Below are 17,048 nucleotides of genomic sequence, written 5' to 3'. Positions count from 1 at the left end.
GGCCTGAAAGATAGGTTTGCATTGGGTACCGTGGAAGGCACTCCAACTACTTCAGCACCGCTGCTGTTCTGTCTTTCATTTATGTATATCCAAGAGCACTGAACGGATTTGGGATCTATTTATTTGTTTTACTTTGTGATTGAAATGCAGCATCACTAAGGATGAAACAATAGAATGACATCGGACTAAATATGTCCAACATATCATCATGCCATTGGTGGCTGGGTGAGACAATATCCTTGGTATCATCCTGGTCATTCTTTGTAAGGAGTGGTAACCCCACCCCTTATTTCCCTTTCCTTATTTCCCTTCCCATTGTATCAATAAGTATAAACAATGTATATACAATAGTGTGGGAATGTTGGAAATTTCCTTAGCCCTTTCCTTCCAGCACTGTTGTGTATGTAACTCCATGTCAGCCTGGCACACACCCCGGACCCGGACCCGCATGCATGCTCCACCCCGCATGCTCTGTGCACCGCATGCTCCGGGCCCCGGTTCCCACCCCTCATGTGACTTCCGGATATCTCCGGAAGTTTTTGCCATATTGTGGCCACTGTGGGAAAGTGAGAAGTTAACCTTCTTCTCACTTTCTTACCCACAGTAGTACTGTGCCCTGGGATGGGCTGTTACAGGTTAGGCTGTGGGCCATAGAGAGAGGGGTCATGGGGACCTGGGGGTCATCCCCTGACACTCCATTCAAATTCATATCATTGACAGCCAAGGACTGAGGCTCACCCAGGGTTGGCACCTACACTAGGCAGGTGTCAGGGCACACCCACCTGACCCCATGCCGCACCCTGCACTGTACTGCCCTACTCCACTCCCCCCCGCTATCACTCCCCATCCCTTCTTTCCCCTTTTCCCCTTCTCTCTCTATTTCTATTCTATGGTCGATTTCCCTTTTCTCCATGTATCACTACATACCTAACCCCACTCCCCTGATCGGTGCACATGCCATGTGCACTCCCACCCACTGAGCAGCCACCTCCGGGATCTCCCACAGAGACACCCAGGGAGGTGCGGCTGTGCCCGGAGATGACGTGGCTTCCTCCACATGACCCTAACCACTTGTATATAATAGCACCTGGGGTGGGAACAGAAGAAGCAGCCTTCTTCTCAACTTCCCACTTCAGGTAAGTACTGTAGCTTCTCCCCCTTTAATGATAATACAACTTCCCACTTCAGACTAAGTGGTTGGGGATGCTCACCCCATGATGGGATCACCACTATGCACAGCTGACATCTGTCCCACTGAGTCCCTTTGTGAGGTCTTAGGGTGGCTCAGCACACAAGGCCGTAAGTGATACAAGATAGTGTATTTTACAGTGGTGTGTAAGCAGTTACCCGGAGGTTCCTGCTTGCCCACGTGACTATATGTATCTAATTTACATGTGACTCGGGGTTCGGGGCTATTGCCCTGACATTCTCCCCCTTGCGTTGCATTTGCAACGCATACAAGGTTGATAGTGAATAAAACAGAGTTTTAATAGTTGATTTACATTGAGTTTGGAATTATCAATGAGTGTTTTGTTGTCGCCACTTTAAAGTGGGCGATTTTGTACATGTCGGTGAAGAAAAGAGAGGGGGTTTAAGGAATGAATGAGTGTGGGCCATTACTTTGAAGTGAACAGCGATACATTGGTATCGCAGGGAGAGAAGAGAAAAAATGGTGGGGTTTGTCGAAAATGAATTTCAACCCAAAGGTTGTATGTCTTTGGTGTTCCTCACTTGTTCTGTGAGGGTTCATGTGTAAGTGGTGTTTACACACGAGCGGTGGTGGATGTGGGTCTTTTGACGGAGTGGAGATTTCCGCAATTGTTACTTGCGGTTCCTCGCATACAGTATTGTGTGCGGGGCCTCGAGTTGGGGGAAGGTGTTTTCACAGGTGCCTCGATGGCGTATTACCGTGTCACTTTCCCTTCTCTCAAGGGTGGATTCATTGCCCCGGAGGAGGGTTTTCCTCCGGGTTGTTCATCTGGACATCCGATTGCTGTGTCGGATGCGATGACGTAGCCTGGGCTACATTGTCGGGCTGTGGGCTCGACGAAGTGGGTGCTCCCTGGGTGGGAGCAGGTTGTTGTGTTCCTGAGCTGCTTGGCTCAGGTGTAGAGTACGGTAGGTCTACCATTCTTCCCGTGGGGAAGGATGGTCGTTGGGCTGGTTGTCCAGCACGGAGACTTGCGTCTCTTTCCCGGTATTTGGAAGCTTTCGCTTCCCGTTCTGCAGTTCTTGCGGCACGTTCCTCAGGAGTCCTGAGTGGTTTGAACTGGGACTTTAAGTAGGCAGCTTTGCCTAGACTTTCCCAGGAGATTTTTCCCTTATTCTCTGGGGAATTATATTCCTCCATGAGTCTTGCGATACTTGGGAGTCCCAAGAAGTATTTCTCGGTTTCCTTCGCTTTTTCGCGAAGGGTTCTGTGTACCTTGCCGCTTTTGAAGGCGGCTTTGGCCTGTTCGTACCAGTGTACGAATTCTTTCCCACTCACGCTTGTCCACCAAGCGTATGTGGCATCATGCGCCGCTTCTGACCCCGCTATTCTCCTCATGGGGAAGTTGGGGTCGATTGTTATGTCGACTGGAGCTTCGACTTTGCCGAACTCGTTGAGTTTGGCGGTCTCGTATAGCATGTGGACACTTCCCTGCAGGGTAGCTTGCCCATAGGGTGCTGAGGTACTCAGCGGCCCACCGCCTCTGGCAGTGGTCCCCGTTTTAGGGTCTGCCGTCGGTTGCCTACCGCTCTCCCTCTTCCCCTCGACATGGGTTTGCCTTTCTGAGGGCGGGCCCTTATGCAACCCGGACAGGGTCGCCTGCCCACGGGGTGGCGGGATAGTCAGTGCCCCGGCACCGTATCCCCTCCCCCTGACCTGAGAGGCCCCCATCATGATGGGTTTGGCAGCGAGGTCTGCCAGTGCGTGTGCCTCTCTGAGCTCGCGTTTCAGTAATTCGATCTCCCTTTTTTGGAGATCGACTTCTCTCTCTGTGTCTTTCAGAGAGTCAAAGATGCCCTCAGCATCTCTTCATGCTCTGTTGTATTCGCGCCTCCAGTGGGCGCAATGGTCGCAGGCGTCTTCTGATGCCCTCGAGTTATCAGACCATGCCCGTTTGGACGGTCTGGACAAGGAGCCGCTGTCGCTCCCTTGTCTCCCTCCTATGAGGGACTTCATCTCTTTCAGCTCCTCACGGAGCTGACCTGTCTGAGCAGCTACCGCTGACGCGATAGCTGATTCCCAGCCTGCATTTGGCTGGGGTGTTGTTGGACCTGGGCCGAATTGGCTAATCCAGGGGTTGATCTGGCCAGGGAAGTTCCCTGGGGAGTATGCCTGGGGCTGCAGCAGCAAATGCTGCCCCTGGAATGGTGCTTGTTGCGCCATCGGTGCAGTTTGCACCGCATATGGTTGGAAGCCTCTTTGGGGAGGCTGGGGGTATGCGGTGCCTGTTAGCAACGCGGATGGTTGTTGGTTCGCAGCACTCATTTGTGCTGCGTGCGTCGTGTAATCCATGGCGCTTATCTGCACCTGGTGTTGTTGTTGTTCCGGGGAGTCTTGCTCCCCAGGTTGTCGTATTTCGATATCTGGTGGTTTGTTTGGATCGAACCGAGGGTTACCTCCCCCAGAGAATGACATTTCGTCGTTATGTTACTCGTGGTGGTGGGAGGGGTTTTCGTTCTTGTGTGCGTGGGATTCGCCGCAGATGTGTGTTCTTTTGCACATGAGCCTGTGGTTCACGTGGTCTAGGCGGGTTACTCGCCTAGCCCATGTGATTTCTCGTACATGGTGTGGCTGTCCGGGCGAGTTACTTGCCCAGAACTTTCTCACGCTCTTGGCTGTGGGCCATCGTCCCTCGGCTTTACTTCCTCCGCCTCCATTTTTGGGGGCGTAGTGATGCTGAGAGTCCCCTGTCTTCTTTGATGGGGAGTTTTTCTGGTTCCCTTACATTTTGTAAGGTGAGGTACTCGTCCAGGTGGACGAGGTCGTTGCAATTTCCTAGGGGTTCCCATGTGGTGTCCCCTAGTTCCCATTTAACCTTAAACCAGAGTTCGTTGTGAACCCATGCGTGGTTTAGGATTTCGCGAACTACTGCTTCGCGATCGGGGTCTTCCCCAAAATCGTAGAATATGTTTACTTCCCTATTTGGGAAGATTTCCTGGTCATTCGGCTCGTGAGGTACGAGCCGGGATACATGGAATCTTGGGTGGATTCCGCGTTGTTCAAGTTGTGGTGGCAACTTGAGGACGTAGTTTGACGTTTCTGGAAATGTTTCCAGAATTTCGTAAGGCCCTATGTATAAGGGCTTTAGTTTTCCTGCCCTGCCTTTGGGTAGGTTCAGCTTATCCATGGATAAGTATGCAAGCTCGCCTTTTCTCAAAGGCAGGTCTGGGCGTCTTTTCTTATTCACCTGGATTGTTTGAGCAGCGCGATTATGTATTATTGCGTCGTGTGCTGCCATGAGGTTTTCCTTCGCTTTTTGAGCGAAGTCATTTACTCCTGGGTAGTCCGAGAGTGGTGCTGTTAGGCACATCTTTGGCATATGGCCGTAGATTAATTTGAACGGGGCAAATCCTGTGGATGTGTTTGAGCTCGCATTGATCGCGAATTCCGCCATCGACAGTTTCGCTGCCCAGTCGTGTTGGTCTGGTCTAACCATCGCGCATAGTATTTGTACTACTTTTTGTATCATTCTTTCCGCTTGGCCGTCGCCTTGCGGGTGGAATGCAGTTGTGAATTTCAACTGTACACCGAGTATTCGGTGTAGTTCGCGCCAAAATTTTGATGTGAATTTTGAGTCTCGATCTGATATGATCGAGTGTGGTAGACCGTGGAGTCTTACAACTTCACGAAGAAATACGAATGCTAGTTCTAGTGTGTTTGTTGTTGTCTTTATTGGAATTAGGTGGACGTTGGACGTCAACCTCCAGATGATTACCCAGAGGTAATCATATCCCAAGCTTGTTGGGAATGGACCTGTGAAGTCCATGGCTATTGACGACCATGGTGTCTCCGGGGTCGGGAGTGGGTGAAGCATTCTGGGATTTCTCCTGGTGCTTTTCTTTGTCGTTTGACAAGTTCCACAAGACCTGCAGAACTTGTGGGTATCCTTTCTCATCGACTTCCACCAGAAGTGTCGACGGAGGGTTTCCACTGTTTTCTTGGATCCTAGGTGTCCAAGTGTTTCGTGGATGTTCTTGAGGATTATTCCCCAAATGGACTTCCTTTCGTAGTTTCCTTTCGGGACTACTATTTGGGTCGTTCCTCCTTCTCCAAGTCAGGTTATCAGCCCGTCTTTTATGGAGAAGTTTTTGAAATTCCCCGGGTTCTCTAGGATTTCCCGGTGGATCTGGCTTTTCAAGTATCCAGATTTTATTGCCTCAATGAGGTCTTTTTCTTCGAATTGTTTTCGAAGGTTCTCTTCTGGAGTTATGATTTCTTCCAGATTTTGGGCACTCCCCCCTAGAGTTTCCTCTAGGTTATCGCTCCCCCCTAGAGCTTCCTCTAGGGTGTTTTTCGCGCGTATCGCTGCGAGTCTCTTTCTCTCTGAGTTTTTACTCAGGGTACTGCTTAGTAGCAGTTCTTCGTATTCCTCGATTCTGTCGGGGATAATGTCTTCTGCATTTTTGTCCAGGTGGATGTCCACCGACACATAATCGTCGAAATGCAGATCCTCGTCCGTTGACGAGTCGTAGTATCGTGAGAGTGCATCTGCCACTTTGTTTTTGTGGCCTTCCACGTATTTTATTTCGCAATTGAAGCTTGCGAAAAAGGCTTGCCATCTCAGGTGTCTCCCTGAGTTGTGGTTTTTCGCTTTGAAATATTCCAAAGCTTTGTGGTCCGTGATTACTGTGAATTCACAGCCTCCCATGAGGTCGTCTTGCCATCTCATGAGTGCTTCAAGGACACCCAGTGCCTTGAGCTCGTAGGCGAAGTACCTACGTTGTGTGTTGGTGAACTTTTTGGACATGAATGCGGCCGGGCGGCAAGTCTGCCACCTTTCGCCTTGTCCAATTAATGCACCCATGCCTGCTGGGCATGCGTCTGTTATGACCCAGACGTGGAGTTTGGTCCTCTCTTCTTCTGAGAGGCTTTCCGGTGGGTTCCACTGGACGGGCTTCAGGATCGGAGCCCTGCATGCTAGACGTTTGATTTCGTTGAAGCATTTCTGGTGGAGTGGTGTCCACCTGAATGTCTGCTTGTTTGAGCAGATTGTTTGCAGTGGTCCTGTGTAACCGCTGACGTTTGGCATGAATATCGATAGATATTCTACCATTCCCAGGAATCTTAGGACTCCTGTGTGGTCTACTGGCTCTTGCCAGTTGCGGATTTTTTCCATTTTATCCGCTTGAGCGTGGATGCCCTGTTCGTCCACTCAGCTTCCTAGAACGTCTAGGATTGGGGCAAATGGCTGGAATTTTTTCTGGCTTATGTAGAATTTCGCCCCTTTTAGGTGAGTAAATAACCACAATAGTGCTTTATTGTGGTTTCCCACCGAGCTTGTGCTGGTGAATATATCGTCGAACCAGACGTGTAGGCGTCTGCCTACTTCTCCTCGTAGTTCCCAGGTCAGTGCACGCTGGAAGGTGCAGGGAGCGTTGCAGTCTCCTTGCTGCATCGTGTTCGAGTTGTACATCCCGTGGGGCGTGGAGAATGTCGTCCTATGGACGTCTTCTGGATCCACGCGTATTTGTTCGTACACGTCCGACATATCGATCTTGGATCAGTATGTTGCTCTGGCAACTGATTCTTGGATCAGTCGCATGTCTGGCATTGGTGTGACGTCGAGGATCGTGTTTGAGTTACGGTTCCTCGCGTCTATTACTGTGCGCAAAGATCCATCTGCTTTGCAGATGCACAGTAGCGGGCATGCTCACTCGCTGTTCACAGGATACCACCATCCTGCTTTTACATAGCGATCTATTTTGGTCGCTAGTGCTTCCTGCAGTGCTGTGGGACATCTCGGGGTGTTTTCCCGAAATTTCTTGTTCGGATCCTTCAACAGGATTCGATGGTTCACCTCCCTCAAGGGAGGCATTTCTAATGGCGCTGGCGCCATTACGGTTTCAAATTTCTCTCTCCACCACTCCCTGAGTATTTCGAACTCGGGGTTGTTCATGGAGAGACCTTCCAGATGTGGTACATCTGGAAGTTCTAGTCCTTCCAGACTAGGATTGGGCCAACCTTCAGGGTACTTTCTTTCGATTACCCTGAGGTGTGTTTCAATCCTGCCTCCCTGTCAGGGGGGCTTCTTTTTTGGTTGTTCTCGAGCTCTTGCTCGAGTTTTCCATCCGTGTGATCTTGTCACATGATCTTCGCTTACTCCAAGGGTATCTATGTTGCCCTTGTTCACCATTCCCACTTTGTGGGACTGGAAGTCTAAGCTTACCTGGTTTTTGTTTAACCAGGGGGCGCCGAAGATGGCGTCGTATCTGTCGATGTTAATTACATTGAAGTAGTGTTTTTCTACGTGGCCATTGATCTCAACGTCCACGTTGGTTCCGAACAATCTGTGATCTTGTTCCTTTCGTCCCCATTTGAAGGGCGACTGGGTTCTCCAATTGGAGAATTGGGATGTGGACCGTGTGGACAAAGTCCGGCAATAACGCATCCGTTTCAGCTCCACTATCGAATAGCGCATAGGCTTTTATGCCTGCTATTTTTATGTGAGCCGTTAGCGTTCTCTTCGTTGAAAGTGGTCTGTTTGCGGGGTATTTTCCCACGTCTTTTGAGATGCGGAATTTTGCATCAAACAAGGGGGACTGGGTTTCGATGGACTTTTGGTCCTTCTTCCCTTTGTCCTTGTTTTCCTTGGGTACTTTGGTGTATTTCCCCAAGGCGTCTTTTCTTGGTGCTTCCACCAAGGCTTCGGCGACTTTTTCGTCTGCCGTGTTTTCTAACTGGTGTGCTACAGCCAGTTTGATTTTATAATTTGTGTCATCGTGGTCGATGACTGATATTGGGCCCATTCTTATGGTCCCGACGTTGACTTCCTCACCCTCTGAGTCGGGTGAGTATTGAGGTCCTTCGTATGGGTCCTCTACTTCGAAGCTTGATGCTTCGGAGTTACCAGAGTTGTTCTCTGGTTTCTCATCTGATGAGCCTTTCGACTCTTCATCCATTGAGTTCGCGATCTCCATGGCAGCTATGCACCTTGGTTTTTCATCGCTCGTTATATTGTGTCTTGGGCAATCTTTTGTTTGCCCTATTTTGCCGCATTTGCCGCAAATTGGAACTGACTTTTGGTCAGTTTTCCTCGAGTTTTTCGAGGATGTATCCTCTTTCCATCTGGGTTTCAGCTCTTCCGCCTTCTTTCCTGATGGGAGGGCTCTGCCGCAGCTTGTGGTTGCCGTGGTAGTTGTTCTGGTATAATAACCTGATTTGTAGGCTGAAGACATCTTCAGCCCGTCAATTATCTCGTCTACATGAGATATTGCTTTTAACATCTCCTCGTTTGAGGAGAAGTCTGCTCTGATTCTATCATGAGCAATCATTTCCCTCTTCCATTTGAGGGGAATGTAGTTTAGGAACCTGGTGTTGAAGGACGCCTGGTCTGGCGGCGTCACCATCTGGGACGCTGCTTTTGACAGTTCTAAGTAGAACTGTTTTAGGCCTTTTTCCGCTTCGTATTTGACGTTGCAGTATTTCTTTGTCGCGTTCAAGGCAGCGGAGACTTTGATGAAGGTTCTCATCAATATGTTGAGAACTTCGAGGAACATGCCCTTGTCTCCTCTGAGGAGAGTTTCGTCTCGGAGTCTAATTCCGAGGTCAAACGCGGGCCCCCCTAATCCACGAATCAAGCAGTCCAGGTGGGCTTTGTCAAATTGGGGACCTTTGCATCCTTGCGAGGCAAGGAATCCCAGTAGTTCTGTGAACCACTGCCAGAACGATTCCATGTCGTTCTCCCCTGACCATTTCTTGTCAGGGAATGCCGGCCCATTCTTTAGGGCTTCTGGTTTCACTCCTTCTGGGTAGGGAGTGAGTATTCTCACTTCGGCCATTCTTATGGCCTTTTCGTACCATTTCTCCAGGTACTCTTCTTGCTCCCCTGCCTTCATGGGGTCGCTATCCAATGGAGATCTCTCCTTTGGGGGGGTTTTTGCTGGGGGAAGTCTTCCTCGCAGCGTTTCTTTGGTTTCAGGCGAATTTGCCTGAAGTTGTATTTGTATTCTCTCATTGTTTTGAGAGGGTGTGAATGAGTTACCTCTCTGTTCGAGAGGTCCGTCATAAGTGGACGTTTGGCCGAACCTTTGGTACGTGCCAATTCTCCTCCTAATCTCTGAACGATGCCTTCTTTCGGCATCGTCTTCTCCTATCCTTGGGAGAAGGATCTCCTTAGCGTCTCTGTCGAGTCGCTGATGATATTCCAGTGTGCTTTCACTGGTGGTTCTTTTCGTGAATTTTTCATGAGTTCTATTTATGTCCTGGACCGTGGTCCAGGGGTGTTTATTTGTTTCCTCACTTTTTTGTGAGAAATTTATTTCCTTCAGCAAATCTGTTTGTTCGCTGATTTTTTCAGTCAACGCGTTGATTGCGTTGGCCATTCTTTCTAGAGTTATCTCTAGACGAGCCGTGCTATTATGGTTCGTTTCCTCGATCTTTTTTTGGATCGAGTTTATCGCATTTATTATGTGCGATTCCTGGTTTTCCAGGAGGAAGTTTGGTTGGGCGAGCAGAGACTCTCCCCAGTTGACATTTCCGCTTCTGGGGGTTCCAGAATGGGTTCTTGGAGTGAACACTCCACGCTCGCTTTGTTTAGGTGAGGCCATTGTGGAGGGTGCTTCCCTTTCATAGAGGGGTTTGTTTACTGGTTTTTCCTTACTTTTACGTAAGGCTTCCTCAGCGAACTCCCTCATTTCAGTTCGCCTCCTCTTCATTATCTCGGAGACCTCCTCCGAGGTTGGCGACCTTGCCTTGTCTGGCATGGTGTGTGGGAGTGTAAACAGTGGAAGTTCTTTTGGAGCTTCCGCACTCTGGGAGATCCTGCTCTCAGGGCGTATTTTCGCACCTTCTCAGGCTGAAAGCCTGAGAAGAAGTTGATCTTCACTTTCCGTCCTCCATTCAGACGGAACCTGGAACAAGTCCAGTAGTTTTTCAGATAGCCGACGCGGGGGCTCTTCCCTTTGTTTCCCTTTGTCTGCCTTTGGGGCTTGACTTGGGGACGTGAGGGGGGGCTCCAGGGGATAGTGGGGCCCTGGAGTTTCCTGCAACTCTATCCAATCAGCTTTTTGGGCTGATCGTTCGGCACTTACGCATTTTTTGCGCAAGTCGATCACCTCGTGAGGAGGTGAGGGATCTTCCCCAGCTTGGGTTAGATCGGTATGTTGTGGAGTTCTGGGGGTATTTTGCCCTGCACTTACTCCACATAAGTTTCTAAAACCTTCAGGGACCAGCCCTGAGGTGGTTGCTAATGCCGGATCATGTTGATCCTCATCGTCGTCTGACGACGGCTTTTGGTTTGAATCTCCCATGATGGGAGATTGCAGTTTCTTTATAAACCGCTCGTTTCTTTTTAGTGTCGCTGCAGATGCGACCTTGCCCTTGCGGGCGTGTTTAGGCACCATAGGCGCTTCCGAGTCAGATGTTAAGATTGTAGAGTTGTGGGTTGTGTTGTAAAACACACCTCTTGCACTTAAAAAAGTGTGAGGTCTTAGGGTGGCTCAGCACACAAGGCCGTAAGTGATACAAGATAGTGTATTTTATGGTGGTGTGTAAGCAGTTACCTGGAGGTTCCCGCTTGCCCACGTGACTATATGTATCTAATTTACATGTGACTCGGGGTTCGGGGCTATTGCCCTGACACCCTTGCACCGGGACTTCGCCGCTTTTGGAGCTGTCCCTGACAGCAGGTCACCAGCCTCTATTAAAATAGAGGCTGGTTTTGCTTGATGGCTTATTGAATGTCTGGTCTACTGAACAACTACTGAATTACAGAAAAGGGTCCAACCTGTACCGTTTTGAGCATTTTCGTGTAATAATATCAGAATGATTTGTTTATTTTTATTTGCATCTCAATCTAGACTGCTTGCTTGGACACAGGAGAATCTAGTCTAATAGAGGCTAGTGACCTGCCTAATGGGAGATACAGTTCTAGGTCTCATCCAGCTCTGAGTATGCAAAATGAGAATATGGTTCTAGGAACACTGGAGAGCTTCTTGGAAGGTCAGGTGGAGTGGAAATACTTGGCCTTTACATTGTTAGACACTGGTCCAGGGTCAGCACTGAGGGTCCCCATTGCAGGTCGCTATAGGTCACAATGGCCATGATGCTGTGAACAAGGCCCAAGGGTAGGGCATTTGGCCTCAGTGACTCTAAAGGAGCGCTGTGCCCCCTAGCTGTCTCTTGGCCCTCATTTCAGACTCATTGGGGTTGCCTTGTTGGGGTCAGGACTTAGGAGGTCATGGTCAAATCAATATTAGAGCTAAGGTACAATAAAGTATCATACAGGATATATATAGGGAGAAAGAATGAATGGAAGCGGACCTGGGCCAAAGGCCGAAGGGTCTGGAAGCAAATATGAATAGGGAACAGAGTTGGCCGCATAGCGGCTGGCAATGACCATGGGTCAAAACAAACAATAATAGATAAACAGGAAAGAGCATAGGGCTGTGATAGTGGCAATGGTATTGTAGCGGTGCTGGACTCGGAGTTGGGCTGGAGTCGGGTGTGGGAATGATAGCGGCCCAATGAGGGCCAAGCGAGCGGAGTAGGAGGAGTCATGCTGGGCACAGTGCTGGAGGTGGACTCAGGGTGGGGAGGCTGGTGTGGCTGGAGGGGAGTCAGCCAGGTGCAGGGGAGCCTAGGGGCACATGGGGAAGTGAGCAGGGAGTCCTCAGGGAGGACAGGGCTAAGGTCGGGGCTTGCGCTCACACTTGCACAGTGGGAATGGGCTCGGGTGGCATTGGGATGGGCAGGGAATGGGGCAGAATGCACAGCCATGACATACATAGACTGAAGTTCCTACCTCGAAAGCTGGGGCAGGACTCTGATGGGAGTCTGCCAGGCCCTGATAACGGATCTGAGCATGGTGCATTTCCTTGCGAAGGAAGTGGTGGAGGGAGTCGAGATCCACCAAGTACTCTTGGGCGAACTTTGAAATTAATGAAAATGCATGGAAAGGACAAATCGAGTTTTCCGGATCCAGATCTTCCAACCACGATCCTGGATGACGACCAACATACCCAAGTTTGACAATGGATTGCATAATGAATGCCTTACCTATGCATTAATGAAGGTCCAGGTTCAATTCAGAATCGTGCAAGAGATTTGCGAGGTATGATAATGACCAAACGCGCTTCTACCTCTAGATACTTAGGAACTGAGCGATTTTTTTTCCACCCATTGCTATGAGTGCTTTGGGGCTTACAAGAACCTCAGAAAGATGATTAAATGGATGGAAGATCTTAATTTCGAGGGCTAGTATGTTACTGCACTATGGCCGGTATGGAAGGTGCAAAACCGAATTGAACTGCAAGTTATATTCAGCACTAATACGATTGCTACGGCAGCAAATAGCATCAGCGTAGGATCAGGATGGGATTCCATCGCAGTAACACTCTGGGGATAAGCCTGGACGGACGGACATACTCATCCATCGTCCAATCACGGATCCGGTTGTAGTTGCAATGATGTGTGCGATACTACACCCATTCTCATTCACGAGCTTCAATGGGTGAGTGTTTGCAAAAGGGAGCACATGTAGGATGGGACGCTCCATCGAATTCCGCAAAGAACTATGTATACACTGATGGGCAAGCGGCCTCATGCCCCACACCTGTACTGGAACGTTCGAATTTTTCTTTGCAATACATGATGATTGACCCTTCGCATGATTTCCCCAACCCGTTACCAGGACTTCTAATCATTGGCTTAATACATGCCTACATGCAGTACTCCGTGGGGCTCATGGCTCAACTCCAGTCTCTATTGCCCACCAATACTATCCTTTTCAAGTCTGAGGGGTGGTGTATACTTCCTGCAAGATATTGTTCTGCTTTTTGCTACTGCTAGAAGGGTCTGAGGCATTTGGACTACCCACAGCTCATCCGTATAATCCCGAAGGTGAAATTATTTCCTGCATGCATAGACTCATGGATCAGTTGATTGGAAGTCCTTCAAAAAAAAAAATACTGCACTGGCAAATCATGAGGGTGACGTTCTGTAGGTGAGGAGTCTGCGTGCTTTTCGGGTTACTATGACATGATTGTGCTGCATGATATGGAAAAGTGTTTCCCTGGTCAATGCTTCTTCATGTGTATTCGATCCCGACCTTTCATGCGAGCAGACAGGGATGTTGACACTGATACCCTTACATCATGACCTGACCTCGACTCACGAATCTTTTCTCTGGGGCAGGCGCCCACTGCGACACATTCAGGCTCATACAACAGTCCTCAGTGTGAAGAAAAATGCTGCTCATTTCGCATTCACACAAAGCAATACTGATCAGTGGAGTGGTGTGGATATCTGCATCGGAGCTTCGACATATGCACATGTTCTCGGGATTCATTTTCTGAACAAAATTTCCCCTCCCCTCTCGTTCCCGAGAAGCTCTTATTCCCGTGGTGACTGCTCCAGCATATCATATGTCATCAACGGTGTAGCTTATCGAAAGCTGCTAGTGCCACGGGGGCGACAAAAACATTACTCGATTAAGCTAGCACAGCCCATCCAATCACTTCACTGCAACAATTGGCGATAGCGGCCCCGTTTGATGATTCGCCAATGTGAGAGGATACCGTCGATGACCGCTTGCTGCCTCTGAACTGTGCCCCTGGGACATTCCTGCCGTCCTTATCGGTAAAATAGCTTTTGGCTTGTGATTACAGGCCAGTGACACGATGTGTTTGCATTGACAACTCCCCTAACTTTCAACATCCCTTCCTTTTTTTATCACTAGTGCTGTCCCTGCATGGCCCTGAACTGATGCAAAGGGCTTCCACACCATGTATCCTTTCCCCCTCCCTTCCCACCCCTTCTAGAATTCGAATATTTCGTTCCTGCTGCACAGCATGCAACAGATCGTTTTTCTTTCCTTTCGGGTCTCCTTCACGGAGATTCGATCTTTTTTTCTTTTTTTCTTTCCTTCTTTCGCTTTTGAAGAGTTTTGATTTTGGTCCCTGCCATGCCATGCCACCAGCATGAGAACCACCGCTATCAACCTCAACGTGTTCGGGATTCACCATTTTATATTACCTTGCTTGCAAGGTCTCTTGCATGTCCACAATTCGTGGGAATTCTGCAAATGTATTGACCGCTTTTCTGCACGTGTCCTTTCCTCCAATGGATCTTCCTGGCTCATTTGTCCCACAAACTCTGTAGCGCAAATTTAGGCCCCAAAGGTGCTGTGCACAAGATCCTCTGTAACCTAGGGTCACCATGACAATATGACATATAATTCGGACCACTTTCACTATAGTACCGCTCAGGCAGTAAGGCAAGCCACCTGGCCCCTCTGCAAACAATCGATTGTTATCTTGAGTGCTTGTAGCTAAAACTGTTACAACTATGTTAACTCAGACTTCAGACACCCAGTCGGCTCCTGTAAGTACAAGTTTGGCTCACTGCACATTCGTCTTCACTCATTATTCCAATCTCAGTTCGAAACTCACGTGCATCTCTCCAGATGCGATTGTACACTCTAGAAACCTTTCCTATGTGCAATCCACACATGTGCGACTCTCAGACGCACACCTGTGCTGATTAAGCTGTTCTCACTCGAAATTCACATGCCCGCACGCACCTAGAAATGCGCGCTTGTACCCACTCCGCTTTCTTCTCTGTGTTCACAGCTCCCCAGGCTCAGACCCACGACTTTTGGGCCTTCCACACACATCTTCCACGTCCCCCACCTGCTTTTTTTGGCAACACACATGATATTTGCGCCTGCGCACACTGAGAAACTCGTGCCAGCACATCCTAGTCCAGCCACATGCAATATTCACGCGCTGATGGCACTCTACCTGTGTATTTGCCCTCCAACACTCTCTCTTGCACACAGCTGTGGAAACTCACCATGTACTGGCTTGATGGTAGGGATATGATTCTGCCTTGGGGCGGTGAGGAATACTGGGAGACACCTGAACACGATGAGGTGATAGAGAAGGCTCACAATGCGATAGGAGTCCTTGCTGACAATCTCAAGGCTTCTGTTGTTTTGGGTGATTGCACACAGTGGTGGATTTCTGCATGTGAATATATCAATGCTGTCATTGGGATCGTGCATCGCGAGGCTTTGTGGAGTTATAGGGACGAGGGCGTCAGGTATAACACATGTAAGGATGTGTTTGAGTGGCTGGACACCATTTACGCTGAGTGGACTTCTATTCCTATGGTCCGCTTGTATGAGCTTGCATGCGAGTGCTATCTGAAGTCCCTTCCAACAGATCTCATTGTCCCTCTAGCCTTTGCCACATTTCACCCATCCCTTTCCCCTCTTCCCCTTGATCTTGTGGCCGACTCTGCACAAGCCAACGACGAGCCAGAATCGGATAAGAAAAACAAAGGTGGGAAAAGTACTTAGTGTGCTCTTGCCACCACAGGCGGCATCCACCAATCATACACCAGTGTAAAGTGGGCATGAGACAACATGACACCAGTTGGTTTGATGGGGTATAGGAAGTGCAAAGTGCATTCGTTTAATCGGATAAAGCTAGGGGAATGAAGAGCATTGGCAAAGCTAACTGGTGGTGGGTAATGGTGAATGTAGCGTGCTCATGGCAGACAAAAAGAAAAGGGAAAAGAATACCCGTGTGCAGAAAGATATTACCAGTTTGAGGGAAAGATCGATGATGTTGGCAGAAAACATTCCTGTTCCGCTAACTTCACATGCAAAAGCCTTATCATAAGCAAGGTCAGGGCCAAGGGGGTGTCGGCATTTCCCGGTTGAAAGGTATGCCGGGGGGGGGGGGTTCATGATGGCGTGAAGATGCAACTTCATGTACTTACACAACTGCAGTATAACGTGTAAAAATGCCATTCTACTAGTTAATTCAGGCAAGAAGGTCACAGCAAACGTGGAATTACACTTCGATTACACTACTTTTGGGCACGACGCCGCTTCTTGGGCTGGTGGTCAGGACATTTCCAGTTTTCCTCTGCCTGACGCAGGTCAACACACTCTAAATGAAACTATCAAGTATTCCAAGTAAGAGAGTAATCTTGTGTATCATGTAAATAATAACGTACCCAGCCATACTCGCACCCAATATGAGCACACTTAACCGTTTGCCCTGCTGCTATCTCATTCTCGGATGGCGATTCACCACAGCAGCATCCACCAAAGATATCCTCTTCTCCAACAACTCGTTGCTGGCAGCCAGATCTAGTCCTTTGCTTCGTACCAAAATGGGCTTTGAGATAAGTTAGTATGCAATGTTGAAGGAAAGAGTTGAAAGGACTCATGCCCGAAATCGTAGTTTGCAGGGGACGCTGGACAGGCGCTGGGTACATCCTCTGGATCAGAGATTGGCTGATCACCCGATTCCCTATCCTCCAAGTCAGGGCTCCCTACGTTGGCCTGGAGGTCCACAGGTGCGTGGTCCATATCTTCGAGTGTCATGGCTCTGTGAAGCCTGATAAGCGCTATCATAGTTTCGAGAGTTAACGGGATCGGTTACTCACTCAAGGACTATCCGAGAGCTATGAGCCTCTGATATGGCGAGTGTGGTGGGCTGGCTGCTTGAGCCGATCGTCCATCTACTTGATGACCTCTGTAGGGATGGGGATATCTTCTCCCATCTCGCTCTCATTCTTGACATTTCCTCTGTGGAAATTGCATAGTCCAGTGAGTAGCGGGCTGAGTTAGAAGGATGGGATAACATCAAGTGCTCATCCATATTGTATTTCCACACAACCGCCTTGCATAATGGACATTCCACTGGCACATTTGAGCATGGCGAGTGCGAAGTAGATTTGGATGCGGGTGCATATCTGAACGACGAGGTTGGTAAGTGGTTACACTGAGATGCATGTAGATCAATTCAATAAGGTTGGCGAGCCTTGATTATGAGTTTAAAGGTACATTGGCCAGAGGGACGAAGACAAAATCCACATGGTTGAT

General features: G+C 49.1%; 1 protein-coding gene across 1 annotated transcript; it reads left to right on the top strand.

Moving 5' to 3' along the window:
• Positions 1 to 15,002: 15,002 nt before the first annotated feature.
• EI90DRAFT_3131348 (uncharacterized protein) lies at positions 15,003 to 15,569 on the top strand (the record flags this gene model as incomplete). The annotated part of the gene is made up of 2 exons (XM_039064382.1): positions 15,003 to 15,492; positions 15,529 to 15,569. 2 exons carry the CDS (start codon positions 15,003 to 15,005, stop codon positions 15,567 to 15,569), a joined length of 531 nt encoding a protein of 176 aa, XP_038910741.1.
• Between the last annotated feature and the right edge of the window lie 1,479 nt (positions 15,570 to 17,048).

The sequence above is a fragment of the Cantharellus anzutake genome, assembly GCF_015039405.1.
Source record: "Cantharellus anzutake strain C23 chromosome Unknown EI90scaffold_75, whole genome shotgun sequence".
In the NCBI taxonomy this organism is placed as follows: domain Eukaryota; kingdom Fungi; phylum Basidiomycota; class Agaricomycetes; order Cantharellales; family Hydnaceae; genus Cantharellus; species Cantharellus anzutake.
Note: the sequence above shows the minus strand (reverse complement) of the source record. Positions and strands in the feature narration are given on the sequence as shown.